Raw genomic sequence first — 23,352 nt, forward strand, 5'->3', positions numbered from 1 at the left:
TGCAACAAATTCATCAGATGAAATTGAGGGGGACAGAAGATAATTAAGTTTATTTCTATGCAAAACAAGTTCACTCACGTCAAGGAGCACGATAACAAACAAAGGCCACCATCTATCCTATTCACATGCCCTGCTGCGAAACAAGCTCCATGAAATGGCGACAATCGTGACTTAACATGTGAAGCACTACTAGCCCTGGTGTGAACTGACGGCATGATTCACAAAGTATGCTTTAAACACGCCGAGGACCTAAAACATGTCCTGTGTGACTGCCATTGGTACTACTCACAGTGACAATTTTTGAAGGCAGCCCTGCATCAGCAACGTGGTTCCAGCTTGGAGCTGTGCCAACAGTCCGCAACAAAACACTGTGAATAAGTATTTAGTGTTTGTGTGTGTCTGCATCTGTATGCGTCATCTGTGCATATACATGATGTATGTACCACTGTCATCACTCCACACCCTGGAGAAGCAATGATATACCCAGATATATTAGCAAGGTACATCACCAGGCTGACATATCTGGGTATATCGTTAAAGATCGCCACCTATCTATCATAAATCCACTAATAGAGTCTATGCAATGATGACACAAGACACACGAAGGGGATGATAAGTGCTGTACCATAAATTAAAACTTGCAAATTCATACACACAGGAAAACGTACCAGTCTATTCTTTTTGCTGCTGTTTTCACTGTTTTGAAACCGCACGCACTTCACACGCTGCATGCAGTGTTAGAACTTCAACATTTGAAAGATGCCAATTTCTTTCATCTTCGCTCGTTGATTAATGGGGCTGTCCACCCGCCTACTGCCACACCACAAATACATGTGTGCCCATAAAGAACGGGAGAAGTGATATTCAGACGTAATAAACTGATATAATGTAACCATTCTCTAAGCCAGCCCCCATTGAAGGTATGAGCGAAATGTATGATGGATGACAAGGATGATTCTGCGATGATCAGCTCCCCAACCAGAATAACACCAAGGTGGCGAAAGAAAGAGGTGCTTCTGAAATAAAAGCTCAGACGCCCGCTTTTTTTCTCTCTCTCTCTCTCTCTCTGTCTTCTCCGGTTCCTTCTTGCCCTCGAAAATAAAGCGGCCATTTTCACGCGCAGATTTCAGTCCTCGTCGTCGGTCCTAGCGCGTAGCATGCGGCCTTTCTTTACAGCAGTGCGCTCGGTGGCTTTGTCGGCAACTTCGGCCGTTACGTCTTCTTCGTCGTCAACGTCCAGCTCGTCGCGGTCGTCGTCAAAGTCAGCGCAGTCGAAACTGATGAGCGAGCTAGACGAGCCCGCCGGCAAAGACGTGCTCCTCTGACGGCCGCCAGCGGAGGCCTTCTTGCCGCCAGTGGGCTTGACCCCGACGACGCATTCGGGCATAACCAACTTGCCAGTTCCGATGCGACGCGGTGGCGTTTCCGCGGTCGCGTCCTCCATGTCGGCGTCGTCCGAGGAGCGCTTCTGAAACACGTGCCTTCCTATTGCGGGCGCGTCCCCGCCGGAATCGACTACGACCCCGCCTTCTACGCCGTCCTGCGACTGATGTTCTCTCTGAAGTTGTCTCTCGCGCAGATAGTCCAACGCGGCAGCTTTGTTGCTCGCCTCGGACATGTCTTCCTCGGGCACGCTGTCCAAACTGTAGCACGTCCATCGCTCGGGGTGGACTTTGTAGTCGGGAGTGGTGCTGGCCGAAGAACCGAAGCGCTCCACACCGGACCTGGCAGCGCCGCGCGGGCGCTTGCGCGGACCGCATGGCGCCGACGACCACGGTCTCTTGAAGACGCCATCCGAAGTAGGCGATGGCTTGGTTGCGAAGTCGTCCTCCGGGTCTTCCTTGAGGTACGACTGCCCCGAACAAGCGTCGTCCTTGTGAGTGCGCTCCCAAGCCTGGTGCTTGGCTTCGAGTCCGTTCAGCGAGTCGAACACCGAGCTTATTCGACTCGACACGTCGTTAGCACCGCCAGTCTGGAGCTGGAAGCGCTTCGGGAAGGCGTGATCGCTCCTGTCCAGGTTAGTCATAACGAGTTGTGGTTACGTTGCGGAGAAAGAAACGAATTTCAAACGTAATCTCAATCGCTACTCGCAGTTACGGCCCGCGCCATTTTTGTTTACAACTTGCGCGTAAATCACGTGTTCATTGCGCTGGTTGGTTCGTTCATTACTGGATTTGTGGCGGCATCTATCGTCACAAATAAAAATTACGTAAACACACTGCATAATTTATGTTTTTATGAGCCTGCAAATTAAATTTTAAGTTAGCTGTATTAAACAAAAGGCGTAATTATTTATAAGTGTCCAAATAGGCGGTGCTTCAACTGGTTCAAATAGAGTTCTTCAATGGTACCAGTTGCGAAACTTGCAAGCGGCTACTTTGTCGGTCGCGCGCGCCATCTTCTGTGACGCGGTTGAAATCTTCCGCGGTCTGTTGCACTGCAACAGCGACAACAAACTTATCGTTGCTCGTTATTTACAAGATCACACAGGCCTGAGCCAGGATGAGCGGCGGTGTCTACGGCGGAGGTGAGCCTACTGTCTCGTTCGAACACATCGATACGTTCTTACTACGCCTTCGCATTGCCGCAGCGCACAATGCCGGTGCGCCTACGCTATGGCGATCGCCTTTGGAAACGGAAAGCTTGCATGAGGTGGTTTCTTGCAACCTCATGAGGCCGCCTTTTCCATTGTGCTACTCGCCCAAGCAGCGGTATTGCTTTGGCGAGTAGCACAGTGCTTGTGATACCGCTGCTTGGGCTCTACTCGCGCCCAAACAGAGGTATCACACGTACTACATACTCACCCAAAATAGTCATTCAATGAAAGGATCGTCGATAAAGTCCGTGCGAAGCAGTAATAGCGCACGGAGGCATCGATATGTAAACGTGAAAGACTGGGTTAATGTTCTTCGCCTGCTCGTTTCTTTCTTAAGTACTGATGTGTTCAAACGACCCGCCGCGGTGGTCTATGGATTATGGTGTTCGACTGCTGACCGGAAGGTCGTGGGATCGAATCTCGGCCGCGACAGCCGCATTTCGATTGAGGCAGAATGCTAGAGGCCCGTGTGCTCACCAAGTGGTCGAATTTCCCGGAGCCCTCCACTACGGCGTTTCTCATCATCATATCGTGGTTTTGGGACGTGAAAACCCAACAGTCCGCCTTTTTTTCACAATGCCACGGCGCATGCGTCCATCCCCTGGCGGAAAGGTCGCGAAACGCGCCTTTATCTCGGAGGCTTTCGTTCTGACGATACCGGTTGGCCCGGCCCCTATCAAAAGGCAGAGGACAGCGCAAAGAAATGTAAAAAAAGGATTATTGATATGCTTACATGTCAAATGGAGGACGTTGATGTGGCAGTGATGAGTGGTTGATTCAACTGAGCAGCATTTTCCATTGTTTCGCCAGGTACCATTTCATCGGGTTTCATTTGCTCGGATAACGCTTCGTCGTTTTCAAAGCCTGATACCCAAACGCATTCTGACTACTTCATAAAGTCTGTACCTATTTTTCGCTTTAAAAGTGTACGCCAGGACGGCTGAACTAATATCTTTCATTCTGTGGACATAAATGAAACTTATATAAATGGTGGTATTACATTCATAGCACTACATTTCTAAGCACAACTTGATCTTGAGCATTTACTTCAGCTTGCTAGCTGCAGCATTGCCATTCTGACAGATAATTATCGCTAGTACTAACAGTAGCCTCATTGACAGCAGTCAAGAATAGTGTTCAGTCCACCAGATAAGCGAAATCTGCTGAATCAGACAATGTACCACATGAAAAACGGACATTAGGTCGGTCACATTGACATGAAGTGAATGACCTCGGTTCTCACATTTCCAGACGAGGTCGGAGCCTTGGTCTTCGACTTCGGACACTACTCCGTGCGAGCCGGCTATGCTGGTGAAGACTCTCCGAAGGTAAGTGCACATCTCGTGGCCTCATACTAAGTGAAAAATGGTTATAAAGTACTAGCCTGTTCTAAAGAAATAGTTTGATCTATCAGTGGTGGCAAGTTGTTGGAGCCGACATCTCGATAAGGCAACTTATCTTCGCCAGGGCAAAGACAGGTCCCTCAACTTTCCCTGAACATCCATCTTGTCCCAGCGATATTAGTTGTTTGATGAGTTCTTGTCACTTCAGGGCTCCATTTTCCTCTTGGATTTAATATATCAGGGGATTCTATATAACCAAGCTCGCCCATAACGAATCAAAACAAACCTTTTCGATGTGCTCATGAACACCCCTTCTTATCTCCGCTGAGGGAAAGAAGCTAGGAAGGAACACATATTCAAATACAAAATATTGTTACAGGGATGCAGGAAGTGCAGTCAAACCCGGATATATCGAATCTGAAGGGGATTGCAAAAGAGTTCTGCATATAGGTAATTTCATATATAAATGATTTTATATAGTTAAGGTATATTCAAGGGTACTTCACAACTGTTTGATATACACAATAATTAGTTATATGTGGGTTCAGTATATGCGGGTTTGATTGTATATACAGGATGTACTTACCGACTATATACAGGCGCAGCCAAGATGGCTGACCAGCACACTCACGCACCAGCCAGCTTCTCCAGATATTCTTTTCCTTTCAGCGTCTTCATCCTTCATCTGTTTGTGACATTCTAAAGCAGCAATTGTTGTCTGCACCCTTGGCATCGCTAATAATGATGACTCGATAGGATCTGAATTTTTAAAGCGCTGCACAATCTTTTGTGACAGACCTGACATGCTCGTAAAGAGAGTTGGATACGACAAAGGTATTCTGGCATCATATTTGACTTCACTAATACAACACCTAGTGCATTGGGTGTAATGAAGATCTTTTCATGTTGAATGCAGCTTCATTATAGTAAGGTATAACTGAGCAAAACTGCAAATTTTTTTTTCTCCACCATTCAGGCGGAGATTCCCAGTACTGTTGGAGTCATTGAAGAACTGCTGGCCGATGGGCCCGACACAGAAACAAAAGACCTCGGTGCATCGGCGCCGGCTCCTCAGAAGAAGTACTTCATTGACACGACTAGCATTCATGTTGCAAGGGCTAACATGGACACGGCGACGTTTCTCAAAGACGGCATGGGTATGTTGGCACTGCAACATCGGCTCTTTCTGTGATATAGCACCATAATGGTGAACCTTCATTATTTCTGCTTCTTCACTACCGAACAAAGATGTAGGCAAGAAAAAAAGATGCAGTTTGCAAATTTTATTTCACGTGGTTCCAAAAGGGGAAAGAAAAAACATTGTGGACGAAAATATCATTTTCAAATGGTAAAAATGGGCGTGCACAAATGGGGACATTGCAAATATGGTAATAACACCGCCGATAAATGCGAATTCTGGCTTTCAGTGCTTCAAATATGTTTTAAATGATCCCCAAAGACCAACACCATAACTTTTGCTCACACTGCTTTGTATGAAAAGAAATGTTAATTTCAAAACTTTAAGCAGTTAGGCCTATGCAGCTGCTAGTGTTGACTTTTGCTGCTCACTCTTGGAGTATGGGTAAAGGACACGCTGGGAAACAAAGACACAAGTTTTCAATGGCACTGAGCAGTTTGCTGTTGTGTAACTTGCTTAAAAAGTTATGTCCACAAACATGGACGCTGGTAGCGAAGAGGCTATAATGAACGCAGATACACAAAGTGAATATATAGAATATCTTTTTTATACATAACCATGGAACAAGTAATATGCATATAGCAGAGATATTTCACATGTTGTCTGAGTCATTGTAACGAAATTTGACCCTGCTAATGACAATTTGTTACACTTCCCACCACACAGGCTTAAGGAAGTAAGGACCGAGGACAGAATGAGAAGCTCGTTTTGCAGACTGAATAAATAAGTGTCCACGTTTGTGGGCAGTTTCAGTTCAAGCGAGTGAGTGTAAAGGTGTTCCCGAATAAGTTATCTTAAGAGGGCCCACAACACTTCCTCAGCATGGTCAGAAAACGCTGCCGGTCGGTAGTCGAGGCTCCTGAGAACACGCGAGCCAAACATTATCTTGCAGCATGCGGCCTGGAATTTACAATTAATTTTCAAATTCAGCTAGAAATTGTTCCCTCTTATTTCTACAAATGATGCCATATACCCAAATGACTGCACCATATGCCCAAATTCATGGCCATTGGCTGATTTGAGCATCGTGAGCTGCATAGTTACCAAGGCTGCCACGTGCCCGCGCGCGCACTCGCGATCACATTGAAAGTAAGCCACACGCTCCAAGGGGGAAAAAAAAGAAAAAGTGCTCAAGGTCATGACGCGCATGACGTATCTTCATTCCCCCGTGCCACCCCTCCCTGCTTAGCTTCCAGCTCGCTGGTCGGGACGAGAGAAGAGAGAAAGCAATGACAGCGTACAACAAATCTCTGTAACTCCACTCCTACTTGTCGGATTCTAAAAATTTTTGCGGCAGTCGATTCTTGAGGCAATAAACTCCTTTAATGAAGCCATTCGATGGTTACTTGCAAAAGTGTTGCAGGGCTTCTTTTATGTATCAATTAAATCCCGATTGGTAACTATGCATTTTAGAAGGTCACTAAAGAGAAAAGTTGTTGAGGTTGCATTAATAATTACCCTTGAACGACACCAACACTGCTCTTTCCGTAAGAGGACACTTGGTAAGCCAGAAATGGTGCAAAAGTGAAAGACACTCAGGCAGCGATGATGTACTGAAATTCCTGCATCAGCTCGCCGTGACATAGCTTTTGACAGCATCTGCTAAAGCCTACAGTTTGTTTTATCGGTAAAAACATATTACATTGTGTTCCAAGAAAGCCAGAGACTTAACCTGGCAAGTTTCTGGAAGTTTGTCTAGCCAACGTGGCCAAAATATGAGAAGATGCTTTGAAATCTGACATCGCACTGTTGTACAGGTGCACGGAATTCACCATGAAAATGTTTAATAAGGGAGCTTCAGCGTTCATTTTGTGTTCTAAGGAGCCTATAATTACGAAAGTAACTGCAGGAGAGTTCTCTAAGAATAATTTATCAGTCTAAACAGATTTAGTGTTTCGCTTTCAAGAGATGCCGTTCTTTAAAGCTTCGTTGCCCTTTTGGTTACGCTCCCATATTTAAATGCACAGATATACCCGATAAAGTGTACGGGAGGACAACCGCCGCCGTAGCTCAATTGGTAGAGCATCGGACGCGTTATCCGAAGGTAGCAGGTTGGGTCCCTGCCGGCAGAAAGTTGGCTTTTCATCCACTTTAATTTCTTCACATTTATATCATAATTACTACAAATAACGTCCACTATGCTTTCCATGTGTTGATTCATTAAGGTGGTGTCTAACAAAGAAAAACAAGACCTTAAATTTCTCTACTTTCATTAATTCAGTGACGTATGCCACACGTAGCTGTCGACCACCGATAGAGGATGCTGGGCCTTGTCCTGGATGCTTATTATGCCTATGCACCTTCTTGATGAAATATATATTTTTCCAGTTTAAGGACATCATAACCACGCTTATGTTATGCTCCTTCTATTGTAGTTGAAGACTGGGACCTGTTTGAAAAAGTGCTGGACTACACCTACAGCCGACACGTCAAGTCAGAGCCGCACCTGCACCCTGTACTGATGTCTGAAGCATCGGTATGACCAACTCGATATTAGTTTCATTCAGGAGTAAAATATAACGGTTGGTGCGTAATCAGCTACGATCACAGGCGTATGGAATGCCTAGGGCGCTTCAGCAAAACACCACTGGTTGGAGCATGCAAGCTAACATTTCAGTAAATCAGAAGCTATGTTTCGAAACGTGATATATTTGTTCCAGTTACATCTCTACAAAAGGTGTGTGCAACCAAATAGTGATGTTGGTATTAACATTAACGTTTCTAATATTTCTGTTACTTCACACTGCATTAACAACTTTGCTGAATGTCGCTCTATATAAGTGTATATTAGGCTTACGTGAATATAACTTTTTTGGTTCAAAGCAAATTGAAATAGCAACTGGATGCATGTTATAAGCAATAAAAATACATTTTAAAATTTGTCTTGGCCTGTATAATTTCGTATAACACGCTGTTAAACTTACAAAAAAAAAAAAAAGAAATACAGGTTGCTAGCAATATGCTCACTAAACCGTGAAGTGTGGCTTTGCGGCGGTGCGCATTTCCCCTGAGTAGGTGGTTTCACGGCGTAGTGGCTGCATGCTGCAGTTAAACTGTTTTTTCAGGCGGGTTACTTCCAGTAAAATACGTTTAGTGTTCGTTGATTGCTAATGCTTTGAAATTTTGGAAATGTTGATGGTATGTCAAAGGGAATTAAAATACTGTAATAATATTCATTTGAATATTGGAAGCGCTCGACTATTTGCACAGGCCATAGTGTACAGTCACGCTCAGTATGACTTGCAACACTGGAGTGTGTGGCCTCGCGAGCTCGAAGATAGCATACGCCTTCCATTTGCACTCAACTCCACAACTAGATGAATTCTATCATTGGGGATAATTCAGAAGTGAGACGCTTATTCCTTTTGATTTATGTCGCAATTACCATTCCACAGTTAAAACATACAAGTAATGTCCCCTATGCCTTCCTTCATTGTCTGTTGGTTTCATTAGGTCAGGTCAAACCAATAGTGTCTGAAGGTTTATGTAACGCATTTTATTATATTATTTAATTTTATTTTCAAAATTTGAATTCTGCGTGGTGCATACGACCCCTGAAGAGAACAAAAAGAAAATTGAAGTGGACGGGAAATGTTTAAAATATTTCTTGCAGTGGAATGCCCGAACGAAGAGGGAGAAGCTCACTGAAATCATGTTTGAGAAGTATGGCGTGCCGGCGTTCTTCCTCGTGAAAAACGCCGTCCTGGCGGCATTTGCAAATGGACGCTCGACCGGCATCGTTGTTGACAGTGGAGCCAGCCAGACCTCAGCCGTTCCTGTGCACGATGGCTATGTTCTGACGCAAGGTGTGAAATTTTTTTTAAATGTTCTATCCGCATTTCAGTCCTCGTTTGTGCCACTCCTGCAAGGCCTAGTTGCCTAGCTTTGTGCAATGGCATGTGTTGCTGATTTGACAGATATAAATGATAGCTCTGTACTCATGACTAATTTGTTCTCATTGTAAGTTTACAGCAAGAGATAATTATCTTTGTTATTTAGTACAGCATGTGGTTGATTAATCAGAGTTATTCATATACAAAGAATTGAAAAGCACCTTGATGACTGGAAAGCCTGTTAACATCTCAGAGGCGGCAGTTTGGGCTGTTTTTGGCTGATAATTGTCAAAACAGTGCATAAACGACAGACGAGGACATGAATAACGTACAAGCAGTTCTTAGCATTTCAGTTATGTCATGTTTACTATGTTACAGTTCAAGACAACAATTATTATCTCCTATGCTTTGCTTGGCCTAATTGTCTGTTGGATTCATTTGGTTGTGTCTGACAAAGAAACGAGCCCCTCGAAAAAATTCCCCTTCTTTCGTTTATGCAAGTGCTTTATGTCACTTTTTATGTGTTCGTGAATTGTTTATGTGCTGTTTTGAGGATAATCAAGAACTAAGGATTCTAGCATTCTGATTGATTGATTCGTCAGCTCTTCGAAAAATGTACACTGGTTGATAATTGCCAAAAGAGTGCATAAACAACGGACAAGGACATTAGTGACATACAACTATTTTGTCGCTTCTTATGTTTTTGTGCATTGTTTATGCGCTGTTTTGATGATCATCAAGGACCCAGGAATCTATCATTTTGATTGAATGATCGATTGATTGATCAATCAGCTCATAAAAAAAAATGTGCACTGCCTCAAACAGGTGCATTTGTTTCACTGCTGTGGGAACTCTACAAGCGAGAATGCCTAGCCTTTTATTCAGTGAGGCAGACCAAGGGATGAAAGCTCGCCACAAAATTCAGTGAAACCAAAGCAGTGAAAAGCAGAGAAAAAATACTCTTGACGTTATCAAAGATGGTGGAAAAGAGAATGCCACTGCAGCTTACTTGTCAATGACTTGTCTTTGTGTCCTGACAAAAACGCATCTCTTTGTCGAAACATTGGTTACGATTGGCATTCCTTCTTCAGCCTCTGCTGAACACTTAAAAACCTCCATGTTCTTGATGACTTCTGTGTGGTTTTGACTTCTCTCTTCTCTTTATGTTCCTAATTGGTTAAATCGAAGTACATTGTCCTCTGAGGTGCCCGAGACTTGACATAACGAGTTTGTGGAAATTTCATCGAGCCAGTGACGCCAAAATACGTTAAATGCTCTTTGAAGTCTTTTACATCACGAATTACAAAGTTCGGCGCCAAATTTAAAAATGAAACTTTGAACTTGATTTTCTCCTGTGATAATAAACCTATGGTGGTGAAATAAACTACACAAGAGTTCTCCGAGCACACTTTATCAAGCTAAACCAATTCATTGTTTCTCTTTAGTGTCCCTCTAATGCATGTGGTGTCAGTGACTGTAATGGTCCTGTATTTTTGTGTTCCACCATTGCTACCTCATTAGTTAAGAAAGATGAACCACATGGGCTTGAGACCACATGGTTTTGCAGCTGTGTCGTGTCATACTTCGTGACAGCTGCGTAAGAGAACCGTTCTCTCTCTTTTCAGCTGTCGTCAAATCGCCGCTGGCCGGCGACTTTGTCACTATGCAGTGCAAACAGTTCCTCGAAGAACAGGGTGTCGACATCGTCCCAACATACATGCTGGCCGGCAAGGTAAAACATTGCTCTGAGTCTTCTTTGATCGTTCCAAGTTGTCTTTTTTGCAGCTATTGGGCTCTGAAGCACCAGTCTTGTTTAGTTCCCACAGTGTCATGTGTACTAGGTTCTCGTTTGTTACTTTATGTTACCGTAAAACCTCGTTAACTTGTATTTCATGGGACTGGATAAAATGGCCGAATTAACCGAATGTTTGTTCCTTATGAGGGGGAATGATTATCGTATTATCACGCCTGTAACCCACACCAAAAAGTTGGAAAATGTGCTTAAAAAGTGGAGGTGTGGGTTAGATGTGAGAAAATACGGTATTGTTTTTTTTTTTCCAGCATCCTGCAAGCTTTTGATTACACAACAGTGTAAAAAGTGTTGAATGTGTTACCAAAGTATTGTCACTTTTGAAACATATACCAGTGGTGCTGGCAGATAACTATAGCAGCATTAACTAACTAGTAGATAACTATAGCAGACTAGGTCACAGGTGCAAAAAATATTTGCACCTGTGACCTAGTTACCCTAGTAAATCGTTATTTAATAGTTACACCCTTCTTTCTTGGCAAGCTCAGTCTCACCTCCATGAGGTAAACGGTAACACCACCTTTGCAGGAGGCTGTCAAAGAAGGAGAGACACCCAAGTGGACGAAAAAGAACAACCTTCCCGAAGTGACCAAATCGTGGCATAACTACATGGTCAAGGTGAGCTTTGCTTAATTAGCCTTTGGGGCTCATACACACATCACAGTTTCTGTGTAGTGTTTGCGTCATTTTATCCTCTTTAAAGAGGATGTGTAGCCGACTCCTGTATGTTGTGATGTAGTAAGTATAAAAAATGAACGTTAGTATGGAGCACATCATGTCAATGTCATCATGTAATGAACATATTCCTGTAGTGAATACTGATCATCATGAGGATAGCATAGCGACTTCTTTATAATGGGGCCTGACTGTATTTTGCCTAAAGTAGTAATAATAATTGTGGGGGTTTTACGTCCCAAAACCACGATATATGTCGATTATGAGGGATGCCATAGTGGTGGGCTCCGCAAATTTCGACCACCTGGGTTTCTTTAATGTGCACCTAAATCTAAGTACCGTATTTACTCGATTCTACCGCGCCCTCGATTGTAACGCGCACCCGTTTTCCGCGACCAAAAAAATATATATATAATACATCGATTGTAACGCACACCCATTTTTCGTGAGAGAAAAGAGCAAAAAAAGTCCGTAGGAGTCAAACTTCGCACATTCAGAAGAACAAGTATTTGGGTTTTAAAGAACTGAAGTTTCAAAAAAGTAAAACACAAAGTCAAAAAGCGGGCCTTGCCGCTAAAACTGTCACCACTACGGCGGCGATACGAGTCGCGTAATGGATCAGTCCTCGTCGCTGTCGGACAACTCCTTGTCGCTGTCAACACTCTTCGATTTCGGGAAACCGGCCCTGCTTTGGTCCACTGAAACCTTTTCGTGAAGCTTTGCTGTAAAAAATCTTCTGCTTCTGTTTGCGCCAGTCTCGCACGCATGTTTCGGGAACTCCGAACTATATCCGAACGACCGCGATGCGGCCCGATTTCCGTCCATCGTGGTACACTCGTCGAGTATTTGGAGTCGGCACTTCGATGCCGTCGATGCGAACGCAGAACGGGATAACAATCTCCTCGGCACACGTACGAACTGAAAAAATGGCAGAAATGGCCAAGGCGCGTAAGAGGCGGCCATTTTGAAATGTCGATGGCAATACGATAACCGAGTTTCTTTTTTTTTTTTTTTTCGGTACTCGATTCTAACGCGCATATGATTTTTGGACTCGTTTTTCTGGAAAAAAGGTGCGCGTTAGATTCGAGTAAATACGGTACATGGGCCTCAAGCATTTCGTCTCCATCAAAATCCGGCCGCCGCTGCCAGGATTAAATCGCGCGATCTTCGGGTCAGCAGTCAAGCACCATAACCACTACACCACTGCAGCAGGGGGCATAAAGTAGTCCCACATGACAGTTTGTAACAGAGGCGTAGCCAGAAATTTTTTTTTTCAAGGGGGAGGGGTTCAACCATACTTTATGTATGTTCGTGAGTGTGTATGTGTGCATGTATATATACGCAAGCAAAATTGGAAATTTTTGGGGGGGTTTGAACCCCCCCACCACCCTTGGCTACGCCCCTGCTGAAACATAGTCGCAAAATCAAAATGGTGCCAAATGAGTGTAGGTCAGGGGCGTAGCCAGAAATTTTTTTGGGAGGGAAGGGGTCAACCATACTTTATATATGTTCGTGCGGGCGTTTGTATGTGTGCATGTATATATACACGAGCAAAATCGAACAATTTCTTTTGGAGGGGGGGTCACCCCCCCCCTCTGGCTACGCCCCTGGTTTGTAACCTTAGGACCCTCTGTTGTGCTATCTATTTTATGTTATTGCAATAAAAGCTGAGAATTACCTTGTTATTAGGCTAATTCTACAGCATTTTGCTAGGGCTAGTCTGCCATCACACCAGTGCTTGCCGATCCACACTGTCACTATGGGTGTAGTTTATGTATCAACCCCAGAAAACATGGTGTGGTTATGAACTGTCACTGCAAATGTGACAGTGTCGTGTGGAAATCAATAATGATTACCTCGAAGCAGAAAATGTAGATTAGAGAGTGAAAAGTGATGGTCTGTTCAGTAACCAGTAGTGTTCACGTGAATTGGTCTCCTAAAACAATGCCAATGACATCAAGCAAGGGAGCCGAGCTAAGCACAACCATAGGCGCTAACCGAGACAATTTTCCATCTTCAGGAGGTTATCCAAGATTTCCAGAGCTCCGTACTGCAAGTGCTAGACTCTCCCTACGACAAAGAGTAAGTTTTCCAAGTTCTTTGGATGAAAGCTTCACTGCACTGCACATGTCAAACTATACTTCGTTTCATGCACCAGCTGCGACAGTTTGTATGCTAGCGACTTATTGCGGTAGACGCATTTGCACCAACTAACAAATAGTTCAATGATTTATTGCCTGTAATGTGATCTTTTTTCTTTTTTGTTTCCTTCAATTTTTCACCGAGTAATAAATGAAGATGGCTAGTACCTTAGAAATAAACAGACCTTGTTATCTATACGGTTGTCAATAGGTTGTTCTGGATCGTTTAGAGTCTCCTTGTTTTCAAATTGTGGCCTCCGCGATTAGGTCCGGTAGCACGCAGCCGGAGCCAATTGCAGACGCCATGTTTGTAACGACGAAATCTGAGCGCGAGACACGTGGACCTACACACTTTGCTGGCTGAACTTCCTGCATAGCTTCCACAGTGTTGCACCTGATGTATGAAAAGGAGTATAATCTTGAAAGCCTTGGCGTGTACCGTGTTTTAGGATGACTTCACTTTAGCACAGATGCCAACGACCACTGCATCATTAAAGCGGCCCTGCAACACTTTTTCATGTAGCCATGAAATGGCTTCACTAAAGGAGCTTATTGCCTCACAAATCGACCGCCGCAAAAATTTTTAGAATCCGTCAAGTACGAGCATAGTTACAAAGATTTGTGACACGCTGTAATTGCTTTCTCTTCTCTCGTGCTGACAAAAGTGCTGGAAGCTAAGCAGGGAGGGGTGGCACGGGGAAAGAAGGTACGTCAAGCGCACCTCGTGACCTTGAGCACTTTTTCTTCTTTCTTTTTTTTCTTCGAACGCGCCGCATACTTTCAGTGTGATCGCGCGTGCAGGCAAGTGGCGGCCTCTTGTGGCGGCCACAGTAACTATTGAGCGTGCCATGTTCAAATCAGCCAATGGTGTGAAACTTGACTCATTGACGCTGTGATTTTGAGTAAGTAGCATCATTTGTCGAGAGAAGAGGAAGCGAGTTCTAGCTGACTTTGAGAATTTATTGTAAATCCTAGGCTGCGTGCTGTGCTGTAATGTTTGGCTCGCCTCGACTACCGATTGGTAGCGTTTTCTGACCATGCTGAAAAAGTGTTGCAGGGCCCCTTTAAGCTGATGTACTCATTACAGTAAGCTGGCATGCTGATTACAGTCAGTGGCTGACAAGTACAGTTGTGGCTCGCCACAGAGCCAGAAAAAGAGGGCTTATTTCCTAAACTAGATTTTTTTAATCTTTTTTGTTCAAGAAAGACAGGACAATTAGAGCATACAAAAGTTGAAGACATAACTTGTATTATTAAAATTGTAACAATTTTTTTTTGTCGCTATTGCGGTACATAGACAGCACAGTTCTTTTGCATTAGAAGTGTAGACTACAGATGAAAACACAGAAGTTTGTAATAGTGCTGTTACGCCATCTTTAGTCACTTGTCTCTCACTTCCACATCATTGAAGTTGCATTCTCGAATATGTTCTGGCACGACAAACGCTTGTGTCTTTAGAACACATGTGCACTGCCTGCTCCATATTTTGCAAATTAAGTCTGTTAGGACTATCCGGTATAGCAGCATGCCAGATGTTAAGGGGAAAAAAAGACCCCAATACATTTCAGCCATTGGTAGCAGTTTGTCAAATGTGAGGACTGCTACAAATACTATAACTGATAACTGAACTTGTGTTCATAACTCGAGCGGTTCTAGTAGTTATATGTTGAGTGCTCTATTGTATACAGGATGATATGACGTTTAGTGCACCTTCAGAGCATTAAGTAAGGAACTCTTGGTCTCATATTTGTCGTGCGCTTGTAGGTCACTGCTTTTGCCAATTGTTGTTCCAACTAAATAGCGTGTGTAATGTAGACATATCAACCCTTCCTGTTACTGCCTAACCACTACTCTACAGTGGTCCCCGAAAGCACTGAGCCACCAGATCAAGATGAATACAATAGGAATTTGAAACTTGCAACTCATTTAACGTACTCACTGTTATGATCTTTGAACTTGGTGCATCATTTCTAAAGGTCCTTAAAGGGGCACTAAAGGCAAATATTAAGTCGATGTTGATTGTTGAAATAGCGGTCCAGAAACCTCGTAGTGCTACTTTTGTGCCATGGAAGTGCTTATTTTGAAGCAAAATCACGTTTTAGTGGTCCGCATCCCGTTAGCGCACTTCAAATCACCCGCCTGAAAGCGGTCTTTCTCACGTCACTGTTGCCGTGCCCAACGTTGCCCGCCTTTACTGGGCGGCAGCGTGCACTGGCGGCGTGCATCATTCGGGCATCCGGCAACATCACATGCATGCGGCATTTTGCTGAACTTTCTGTCAGCGCGACTTTCACGAGCGAAAAAAACACACGCGGCAGTACCCTGTACCGAAACTACCACTGAAATGCGACCACGTGAGCGAAGCCGGGTGCAGGGCGAAGCGCACTTCGGCGAAAGCGGAACCTTTGAACCACGTGCGCCGTTTCCCATGGCAACGCCAAAGAGGTTCTTTTTTTCCATGAATCAAACAGAAACGAACAAGCAGCATTTTATTACGTCTCTTGATGTACGGAAGGCTCTTTTTTTTTATTGTAGCTAGTTTGATTACAAGTGATTAATTGTAGTCGGACTTTCTCACATCATCGGGATCATTTCCAAAATGTCCTACTCGTGGCACTCATCGTGTGATACATTTAGCTTAATTTCTCGGTAAGTAAGGCACTGCTGTTGATAATATTGCGGTTTTAGATGTTGTCATACATTGAGCTTTCACTCTGACATAAATTGTTATTTGCCTTTAGTGTCCCTTTAATGAAATGCAGTATGTATGTATGTATGTATGTATGTATGTATGTATGTATGTGTGTGTGTATATGTGTGTGTCTTTTTGTATCTCTGCCAATGGTGTACCAGGACGGTAGAAAACATGCCAACAGTGCATTACGAGTTCCCCAATGGCTACAACCAGGACTTTGGCTCGGAGCGATTCCTCATCCCGGAGTCTCTCTTCGATCCATCAACTATCAAGGCAAGTTGGCTAGCAATGACCAACTACGTTACATTGCTGGCTAGTAGAGACCACAGTGGTTTAGATGACTTGTTATGATATGGAGCAACAATAGCACATGCAAGAAGTCAGGCCATTGGGCACTTCTTGCACTTCTTGCACAGGTTTCATGCAGCACTTCACGAAATGTACAGCTTTACATTACCACTTCATCACAGTACCAGCATGCTTAATACTGATTGAAGGGATTAATTGGAAATGTTCAGTTAGAAAAAAGAATCGGCTCTTTTAAGAGATGGCTCGCAATCGACCTGTGCACTGTGTCTTTACTTAGTGCTTCAATTTTTCGTCTATTGTCAGGAATTTCCGTAAAAATTTCTCGACCTTGAATCAAGGTTTGACTTTGCTGAAGTCACTGGAATTGATCTTTCGCCCTCAGGTTCAAGAATTTTCATTTAAACTGGTCCGGCATTGTTTACCATAGCCATTCTACATTTAATAGGAGAGCCTAAATCTTCCGCTTAATTTCTGTTTCGCAATTACTTGTGTTTTTTGTTATTTATTCCTGTTTCATCTTTTTGCATGGTTGCAGAGTGCACCTGGTCAGACCATGATGGGCGTGGCACAGGTGGTCACAACCAGCGTTGGCATGTGCGACATCGACATACGGCCTGTAGGTGCATTTCAATTGGCCTCCTTCCAATTCCTTATGTGTAGGATTTTCACTTGTGACAAAATGAAGCTGTAATGATGTGTGCATGTAAGCCTTGACATCTTTTTTTGTCATCAACCAGAGCTTGTATGGAAGTGTCACAATCACGGGAGGCAACACCCTTCTCCAAGGTTTCACCGAACGGCTGAATCGCGACTTGTCTGCAAAAACCCCACCTGTGAGTCGCATCTCCTCACTTAGTGTTGTTTATTCAACATTCGTACTGTTGATTCTAAATACAATGCCAAACAGGCACTCAGCACATGGGGTGTAACATAGATATCCATTCTTGTCAACATTGATTCGAGCTCTCTATGTGATACCATTAATAGTAACTTTGCCATTATAGTAACTTACTGTTACGATTACATACCATTAACTTACCATTATGTAGTCATTTTACCAAACAATGAAGACGCTGACTTCATCGTTTTTTCTTGAATGAAAGCATATGAAGCACCAGCGCAATAATTATTGGTAGAAAGCATGCATATAAAACACCAAGAGATGGAAAAAGGGCACTTCTTTTCTTGTGTGCGTTTTTGCATGCCTGCCTTCTGAAATTATGAATCCCTACAACCCTGCTCAGCTTGCATTTGTTTTGAATGACAAACTGTTTTGTTGGAGTGGAACGATTCTGAAACATTGTTTATAATGTGAGGCAGTGTAAAAGAATGCCTTATATGTTTTAAAGAAAGTATATGGTTCCAGTTATTGAGTGTGGAGGGTAAGCTTTCACTAAGCATGAGCCTTATGAACGACGCAGTGTACTTATTTAAATGGCCCACTGAATGGAGCTTCGTTTTCTGACATGACGCAACTGCTTTCAGAGCATGAGGTTAAAGATCATCAGCACAAACGGAACTGCCGAGAGGAGGTTTGGTGCCTGGATTGGTGGATCCATCTTGGCATCTCTGGTGAGCCTGAGCCCTTGTACCTATACAGCTCTTGCCTTGTGGCACAATGTGTTCCCATTTCAAAGTGCCTTTCACTAGGTTTGGGCACTGCAATGAGCACAGCACGTAGACCACTCATTGGTATTTGTTCATGCGAAGTATGAAAACAGGCTGCGTGGCACAAAAATGGTTGAAATTTGAAACAGAAGGGCACGTGCATTTCCTTTTGAGAAAACCGTGCATCGAGCAAGACTGAAAAGTCGCACGCAATGCTGCCACTGGGAATGCATGTGAAAGCAAAATAGTAAGAAAAAATTGGCCACGTATCTGCGTGCTTCGCTGCAAATGTCGTGTAAAGACGATAGAAGAGGCGCTGTGTGAGATATGGACGCCATCTGGCAATACGTCGGGAAACATGAGTGCTGTGTTGCGTGCTGGTAGTCCCGGCGCAGCAGCAGGCGAAGACCGGCGGTGACCAACGCGACCGGCGGGGACGCCAGCCAGCCCGAAAACGCGGTTTGGCGCGAAGCGCTGAAGCAGAGAAACGTCCGCACTCAACGAGTACTCTCCACACACTCTTTTATTTACACGTCGCCTGGGTAAAACAGGAACGCCAGAGCGGCGCCCACAACCGGCAGCCTGAAGGCCGCCCACAACGCTGCTTTTTCATTTTTTAAATATTTTTTTTCACCTTCTTGGCCTTCTCAAAACTAAAGTTTTTCAACACCAACCCATGGCATTCGTACAGTGCAATACAGAACCGAAACCGAAACACAACAATGAGCTCGTGCGAAGGGCACGGAGGAAGGCAAATTTCAGCACAGTCGCATTTTCAGCTTTGTTGAAACAGCGCTCACTAGACGACGACGAAGTAAAAGAAGGCACAGGACAGGCAGCGCCTGTCCTGTGCCTTCTTTTACTTCGTCGTCGTCTAGTGAGCGCTGTTTCAACAAAGATGAACGCATACCAACTCGCTCAAGCTTCCATTCTTATGCATTTTCAGCGCAGCTTAAGAAACTAGGGTCCTTAAAATTACGTATGTATGCATTTTCTATTAAAGGAACACGCCACCTAATACTTACCTAGTGATGTTGCACCTCAGATATGCATGATATTTACTTTTTGATCGACAACGCTCACACGTATGAACAGCCGTACCAGTTCAAGACGGCTGGCCCTTGGGCAAGTGGTTCAACTTTGGCCGAGTGGCTGAATCGAGGGACGTGCCGACAAACAGAAAGACAGACCAAAATTTCTGCGTTCAAGTTCCCCAAGAAAGACTATCGTCTTTAAAAAACTGAACAAAAGAACGTGGCATTTGTCTCGTGAATGTTATTATTGTGCCTCAGCTACAGTACATGTTTAAAAGGCAGGGAGGCAACTCAATTTGTGTATGCTTGCCTCCAATAGTGAGGGTACTGGGTTTGGTTTCCAGTGCCACCGGGCACCCACAGGCTTTTGTATTGGGGAAGGTAGTACCCCATCTTGGATCTCAGTGTTGTGGGTCCTCCTATCTCAAGAAGATCGCCTCTCCTTTCTGCTCTCTTCTTTCACTTTCCTTTTCCCCAGTGATGCTGTTCCACGCTTTCTTATGGGCTGCAGAAATATGCATCTTTCATTTCCTTAGACCACTATTACTAGACTCACCTTTGGGCCAGTTCAGGACAGTTCAATTTCTTGTAACTCCTTCAATAACGGACAGATTTGAAAATTTATTTCGGTAAAATGCTCCTCAGATAGTGCCTTACAACTCCCATTGTGTAGCTGAAATTTTCATTCGAGCCTGATTAGGGACAGCCCTTTAAATATCTGCCTTAACCGGTATGTTGGCTTGAAATGGAGGACAGTTTCTGCAGAAGGAGGCAGCCTAAATGTTTGGACACCCAAAGTTAGGGGTCACAAACTGCCAGGAGTACAGGAGAACCCACACTGGTATATGAAGGATTGCAAGTAGGGTGTGGCGCTTTGGGTTCACGAAGGTCTGTTCGGGTTCTTAAAATCTAGAAGTCCATAGTCTGTATGCTTCCTTTCTTTTTCTTTTTTTTTCCAGAAGTTGTGCTAGTGATTGTGTTGCTGCCCTGACAAAGTCAAATCTTTGTTTCAGATTATTGACGCGAGCGACATTCTTCATTCTACCGCTTTAAAGAGACACATACCTACTGCCTAATGTGAATTCTGAGCGCAGCTTCATGTTGGGGCAATGCCAACTGTGTTTGAAGTCTTGGCTATCCACAGTTGTAGCAGTATAACATTCGTTACATATTATCACAGGAACTGCCAGCGCTGGAGTGCTACGCACACCACTCTGTGCATTGCAGGCGTCACGAACCAAGCGAAACGCCAACAGCGCGCGAGTGCTGCGCGTCCTCGTTCGCTCTATCGGTTACAGCAACGCCGCTCAACGTAGGAACGGATGCCTAAGAGCTGCGCTCTAAAACGCCAGGCCTGCGCGGAACGCACAGCACAGTCCCAGCGAAAGCTGGAAGAGCGGCCTTTATAGAACCCGTTCTAAAGTCTCTTGGGGCAACTAATACAAGTACACATGCAAGGTATCCACTACGCCATAAAGCATAATTTTCGTGAAGTATGGAAGCACCCACTACGCCATTATTCGTGATTCTGCGGTTAACTGAGGTACACGCTACACATCTGCAAGGTATTATGTGCACCTTGGTGATGCTGCATTTGGCTGATGACGAAGCATTATGGCTGAGCACTTTGCAGTGGGTGGGAAGCTTTAAACCACACACTCGTTGCACAATTAGCATTGTGTGGTGCCTGGTTGTTATTTTACTGTTCTGCCACGCTATATTACATAGGTTAATGCAATTCCTTGCCTGACATGAGGCCTGTATAGGGCCTTTTTGCAAGTGAGTTTCAAGCACCAACGTGGCTCTATGGTAGAATACTCGACTGCCACGCAGAGGTCCCGGGTTCCAGTCGGGTAGCAGTCGCTGTGATTCATAGATTTTGACGGCGTCTACTATAGTGCCTACGTGGTTCTTAATTGTTAAAAATGAAGTACGTTGTGTTCCAGGGCAGCCAGAGACTAACGTACCGTGTTTCAGGAAATTTTGTTGAGCCATTGTGGCCAAAATACAATAAAAACACATTGAAATTTTTCCATAACATTGTTATGATGAATTAATATGTTATATTGTTTGCCTTTGTTAAATGCCTGTTTTTTGTGTAATCTAATTTTTGCTATTTTTATTGTAATGTTACCATAAGTGAACATGGCCTTCCTGTAATGATCCATGACGGGATTGACGGTATTAATTAATTAATTAATTAATTAATTAATTAGAATAAAATAAAGTTTGTGATGTAACTATCTGAGATTTGAGCGGGAAATTTAAAAGTGAAACTATTGAGAGTTGACGCTTGGGCAAGTTGGTATGGACTCATTACAAAATGTTAACAGTGCATAAAAAGTTAGGAAAAGGAACGGAACAAACAAAGGCATCTGTTTGTTTCGGCCCTCTTTCTAGCCTTTTATACGCTGTTAACATTTTGTAATGAAACTATTGGCATTGATTTTCCCATCTATTAACAAACCTATGATGGTGGAATTAATGACACTAGAGTTTTTAAAGTATAGTTTATCAGTCTAAACTAATTTGTTGTTTTACTTTTGTATCCCTTTAAATCTCTTAAAGCCTCCTTCTTGCTGTAAACCTGGCTCTTGTCTCGGACTACTATGTTTCAGCCATGTTTACCTGCTGCTTCCTTGGTTCCAGGGTACCTTCCAGCAGATGTGGATTTCGAAGCAGGAATACGACGAAGGCGGCAAGTCTCAAGTGGAGAGGAAGTGCCCGTGAAGTTGAAGGAGCAAGCACCTGGAGAGTGAGAGAAAAGAGGCACTTGAAGGCAGCAGGAATGTATCACCCCCCACGTTGAACTATTTACGTTTCATTTGTACATACAGCAGACAACCCAGATCGAGATGGCCACGAATAAAATGATTGCGTTCTTGCTGCGCTGTGCTCAACGTGCCAATAGCCAATACATTGATTGACTGATCAATCAATTGATTGAATGATTCAGCCCCCCGAAGCAATGTGGGGTCTATGAGAGACATGTGGAGTGTTTCAAGTTAATCAGGCATAGGTGTGTGCACTGGAACGTCCAGGGTGTCCACGCTCTTCCCTTTAACAGACACCAATTTTTGAAGCTGAGTTTACTCTGTCATACAAATCTTCTGTATACAGAGACAGCTCTGAGCGAGTATGAAGCTCGGTATGTACGGAACGCGTCTAACTGAACAGTTCGAAACTCTCGACATCTGCATGGCCGCATCGACGCGACAAGGCGTGGCCAAACGCGATTCTGCGAATAGACCTTTTTCATAAGTGTAGTCCGCGCATGCGCAGAGGCAGTGACGAGACGCGCGCCATGTTTTAACAGCGGAGCTGCTTAAGCTCGGAGAAACCCTGTTAGTCACGAACAAGAATTATCATCATGAACCGGCCCATGTCTCTTCATCCTCTTCCTGTTCTGCTTTGCTCCCAGAACAGGTGCACCGATTAGTCCGGCGTGGGATGCAATAACTCTTATGGGCGAGAGAACGAGTACAGAGAAAGAAATAGAGTGAAAGAAAGACAGAGAAACAGATAGACACAATAAAGAAATAGGAAAAACGGAGAGCATGACAGAAAGAGAAACATAGCACCAAATAAAGAGGAAGCGAGAAATAGAAAGAAAAGGAAGATAAAGAAAGATAGATGGAGCGAGAAATAGAGATAGAAAGGGAAGAAAGACACAAGAAAGAGCTAAAAAGTAAGACAGAAGAAGAAAGTGAGGAAGAACTAGAAATAAACAGTGACAGAAAAAAGATAGAAAAACATAAAGGGAAACAAGGAAGGCGGCCCAGCTCCACCTTTCCTTCAGGCTTGGCACCACTGGTACGAAGCTGCCTTTTTTTTTGAAAGGGAGGCTGGGGGATCACAGCATGGTGACAAATCAAAGTGAGTGACACCTGGCGTCGCAGGTTTGCAATTTATGCCGGATAATACCAGGCCCCCGAGATTGTCTACCGGCGCGCGGCGGACAACTTCGGATGACAGCGTTTCGATTTCGGCGATCTCCACTGGAGTGGAGGCGCTGTTCGAACCTGGAAACGGTCCATTTGGTGCGCTTCAGTTGTGTGCCAAGCCACATGGGCGCTTGTTGTCGCGTGCGGGTGCTCGTCTACGCATGCG

At 44.1% G+C, this 23,352-nt stretch overlaps 2 protein-coding genes across 2 annotated transcripts; one reads left to right on the plus strand and one right to left on the minus strand.

The window, feature by feature from the left end:
• Nucleotides 1-679: 679 nt before the first annotated feature.
• LOC119404456 (protein TSSC4) lies at nucleotides 680-2,136 on the minus strand. Its single transcript, XM_037670959.2, has one exon. It carries the CDS (start codon nucleotides 2,024-2,026, stop codon nucleotides 1,127-1,129), a length of 900 nt encoding a protein of 299 aa, XP_037526887.1. The 5' UTR covers nucleotides 2,027-2,136; the 3' UTR covers nucleotides 680-1,126.
• A 243-nt stretch (nucleotides 2,137-2,379) lies between these two features.
• LOC119404457 (actin-like protein 6B) lies at nucleotides 2,380-22,127 on the plus strand. The gene is made up of 13 exons (XM_037670960.2): nucleotides 2,380-2,527; nucleotides 3,848-3,924; nucleotides 4,916-5,096; nucleotides 7,513-7,613; nucleotides 8,751-8,943; nucleotides 10,596-10,702; nucleotides 11,309-11,398; nucleotides 13,476-13,537; nucleotides 16,450-16,564; nucleotides 17,136-17,216; nucleotides 17,338-17,433; nucleotides 18,086-18,172; nucleotides 21,892-22,127. Exons 1-13 carry the CDS (start codon nucleotides 2,503-2,505, stop codon nucleotides 21,970-21,972), a joined length of 1,296 nt encoding a protein of 431 aa, XP_037526888.1. The 5' UTR covers nucleotides 2,380-2,502; the 3' UTR covers nucleotides 21,973-22,127.
• The last annotated feature ends 1,225 nt before the right edge of the window (nucleotides 22,128-23,352 follow it).

The sequence above is a fragment of the Rhipicephalus sanguineus genome, chromosome 9 (genome assembly GCF_013339695.2).
Source record: "Rhipicephalus sanguineus isolate Rsan-2018 chromosome 9, BIME_Rsan_1.4, whole genome shotgun sequence".
In the NCBI taxonomy this organism is placed as follows: Eukaryota; Metazoa; Arthropoda; class Arachnida; order Ixodida; family Ixodidae; genus Rhipicephalus; species Rhipicephalus sanguineus.

Coding starts and splice junctions, on each gene's coding strand:
- LOC119404456 (XM_037670959.2), bottom strand. CDS start 2,026: ATGACTAACCTGGACAGGAGCGATCACGCCTTCCCGAAGCGCTTCCAG.
- LOC119404457 (XM_037670960.2), top strand. CDS start 2,503: ATGAGCGGCGGTGTCTACGGCGGAG. Junction 8,944..10,595: donor TGGCTATGTTCTGACGCAAG/GTGTGAAATTTT, acceptor CTCTCTTTTCAG/CTGTCGTCAAATCGCCGCTG. Junction 17,434..18,085: donor TGTCTGCAAAAACCCCACCT/GTGAGTCGCATC, acceptor AACTGCTTTCAG/AGCATGAGGTTAAAGATCAT.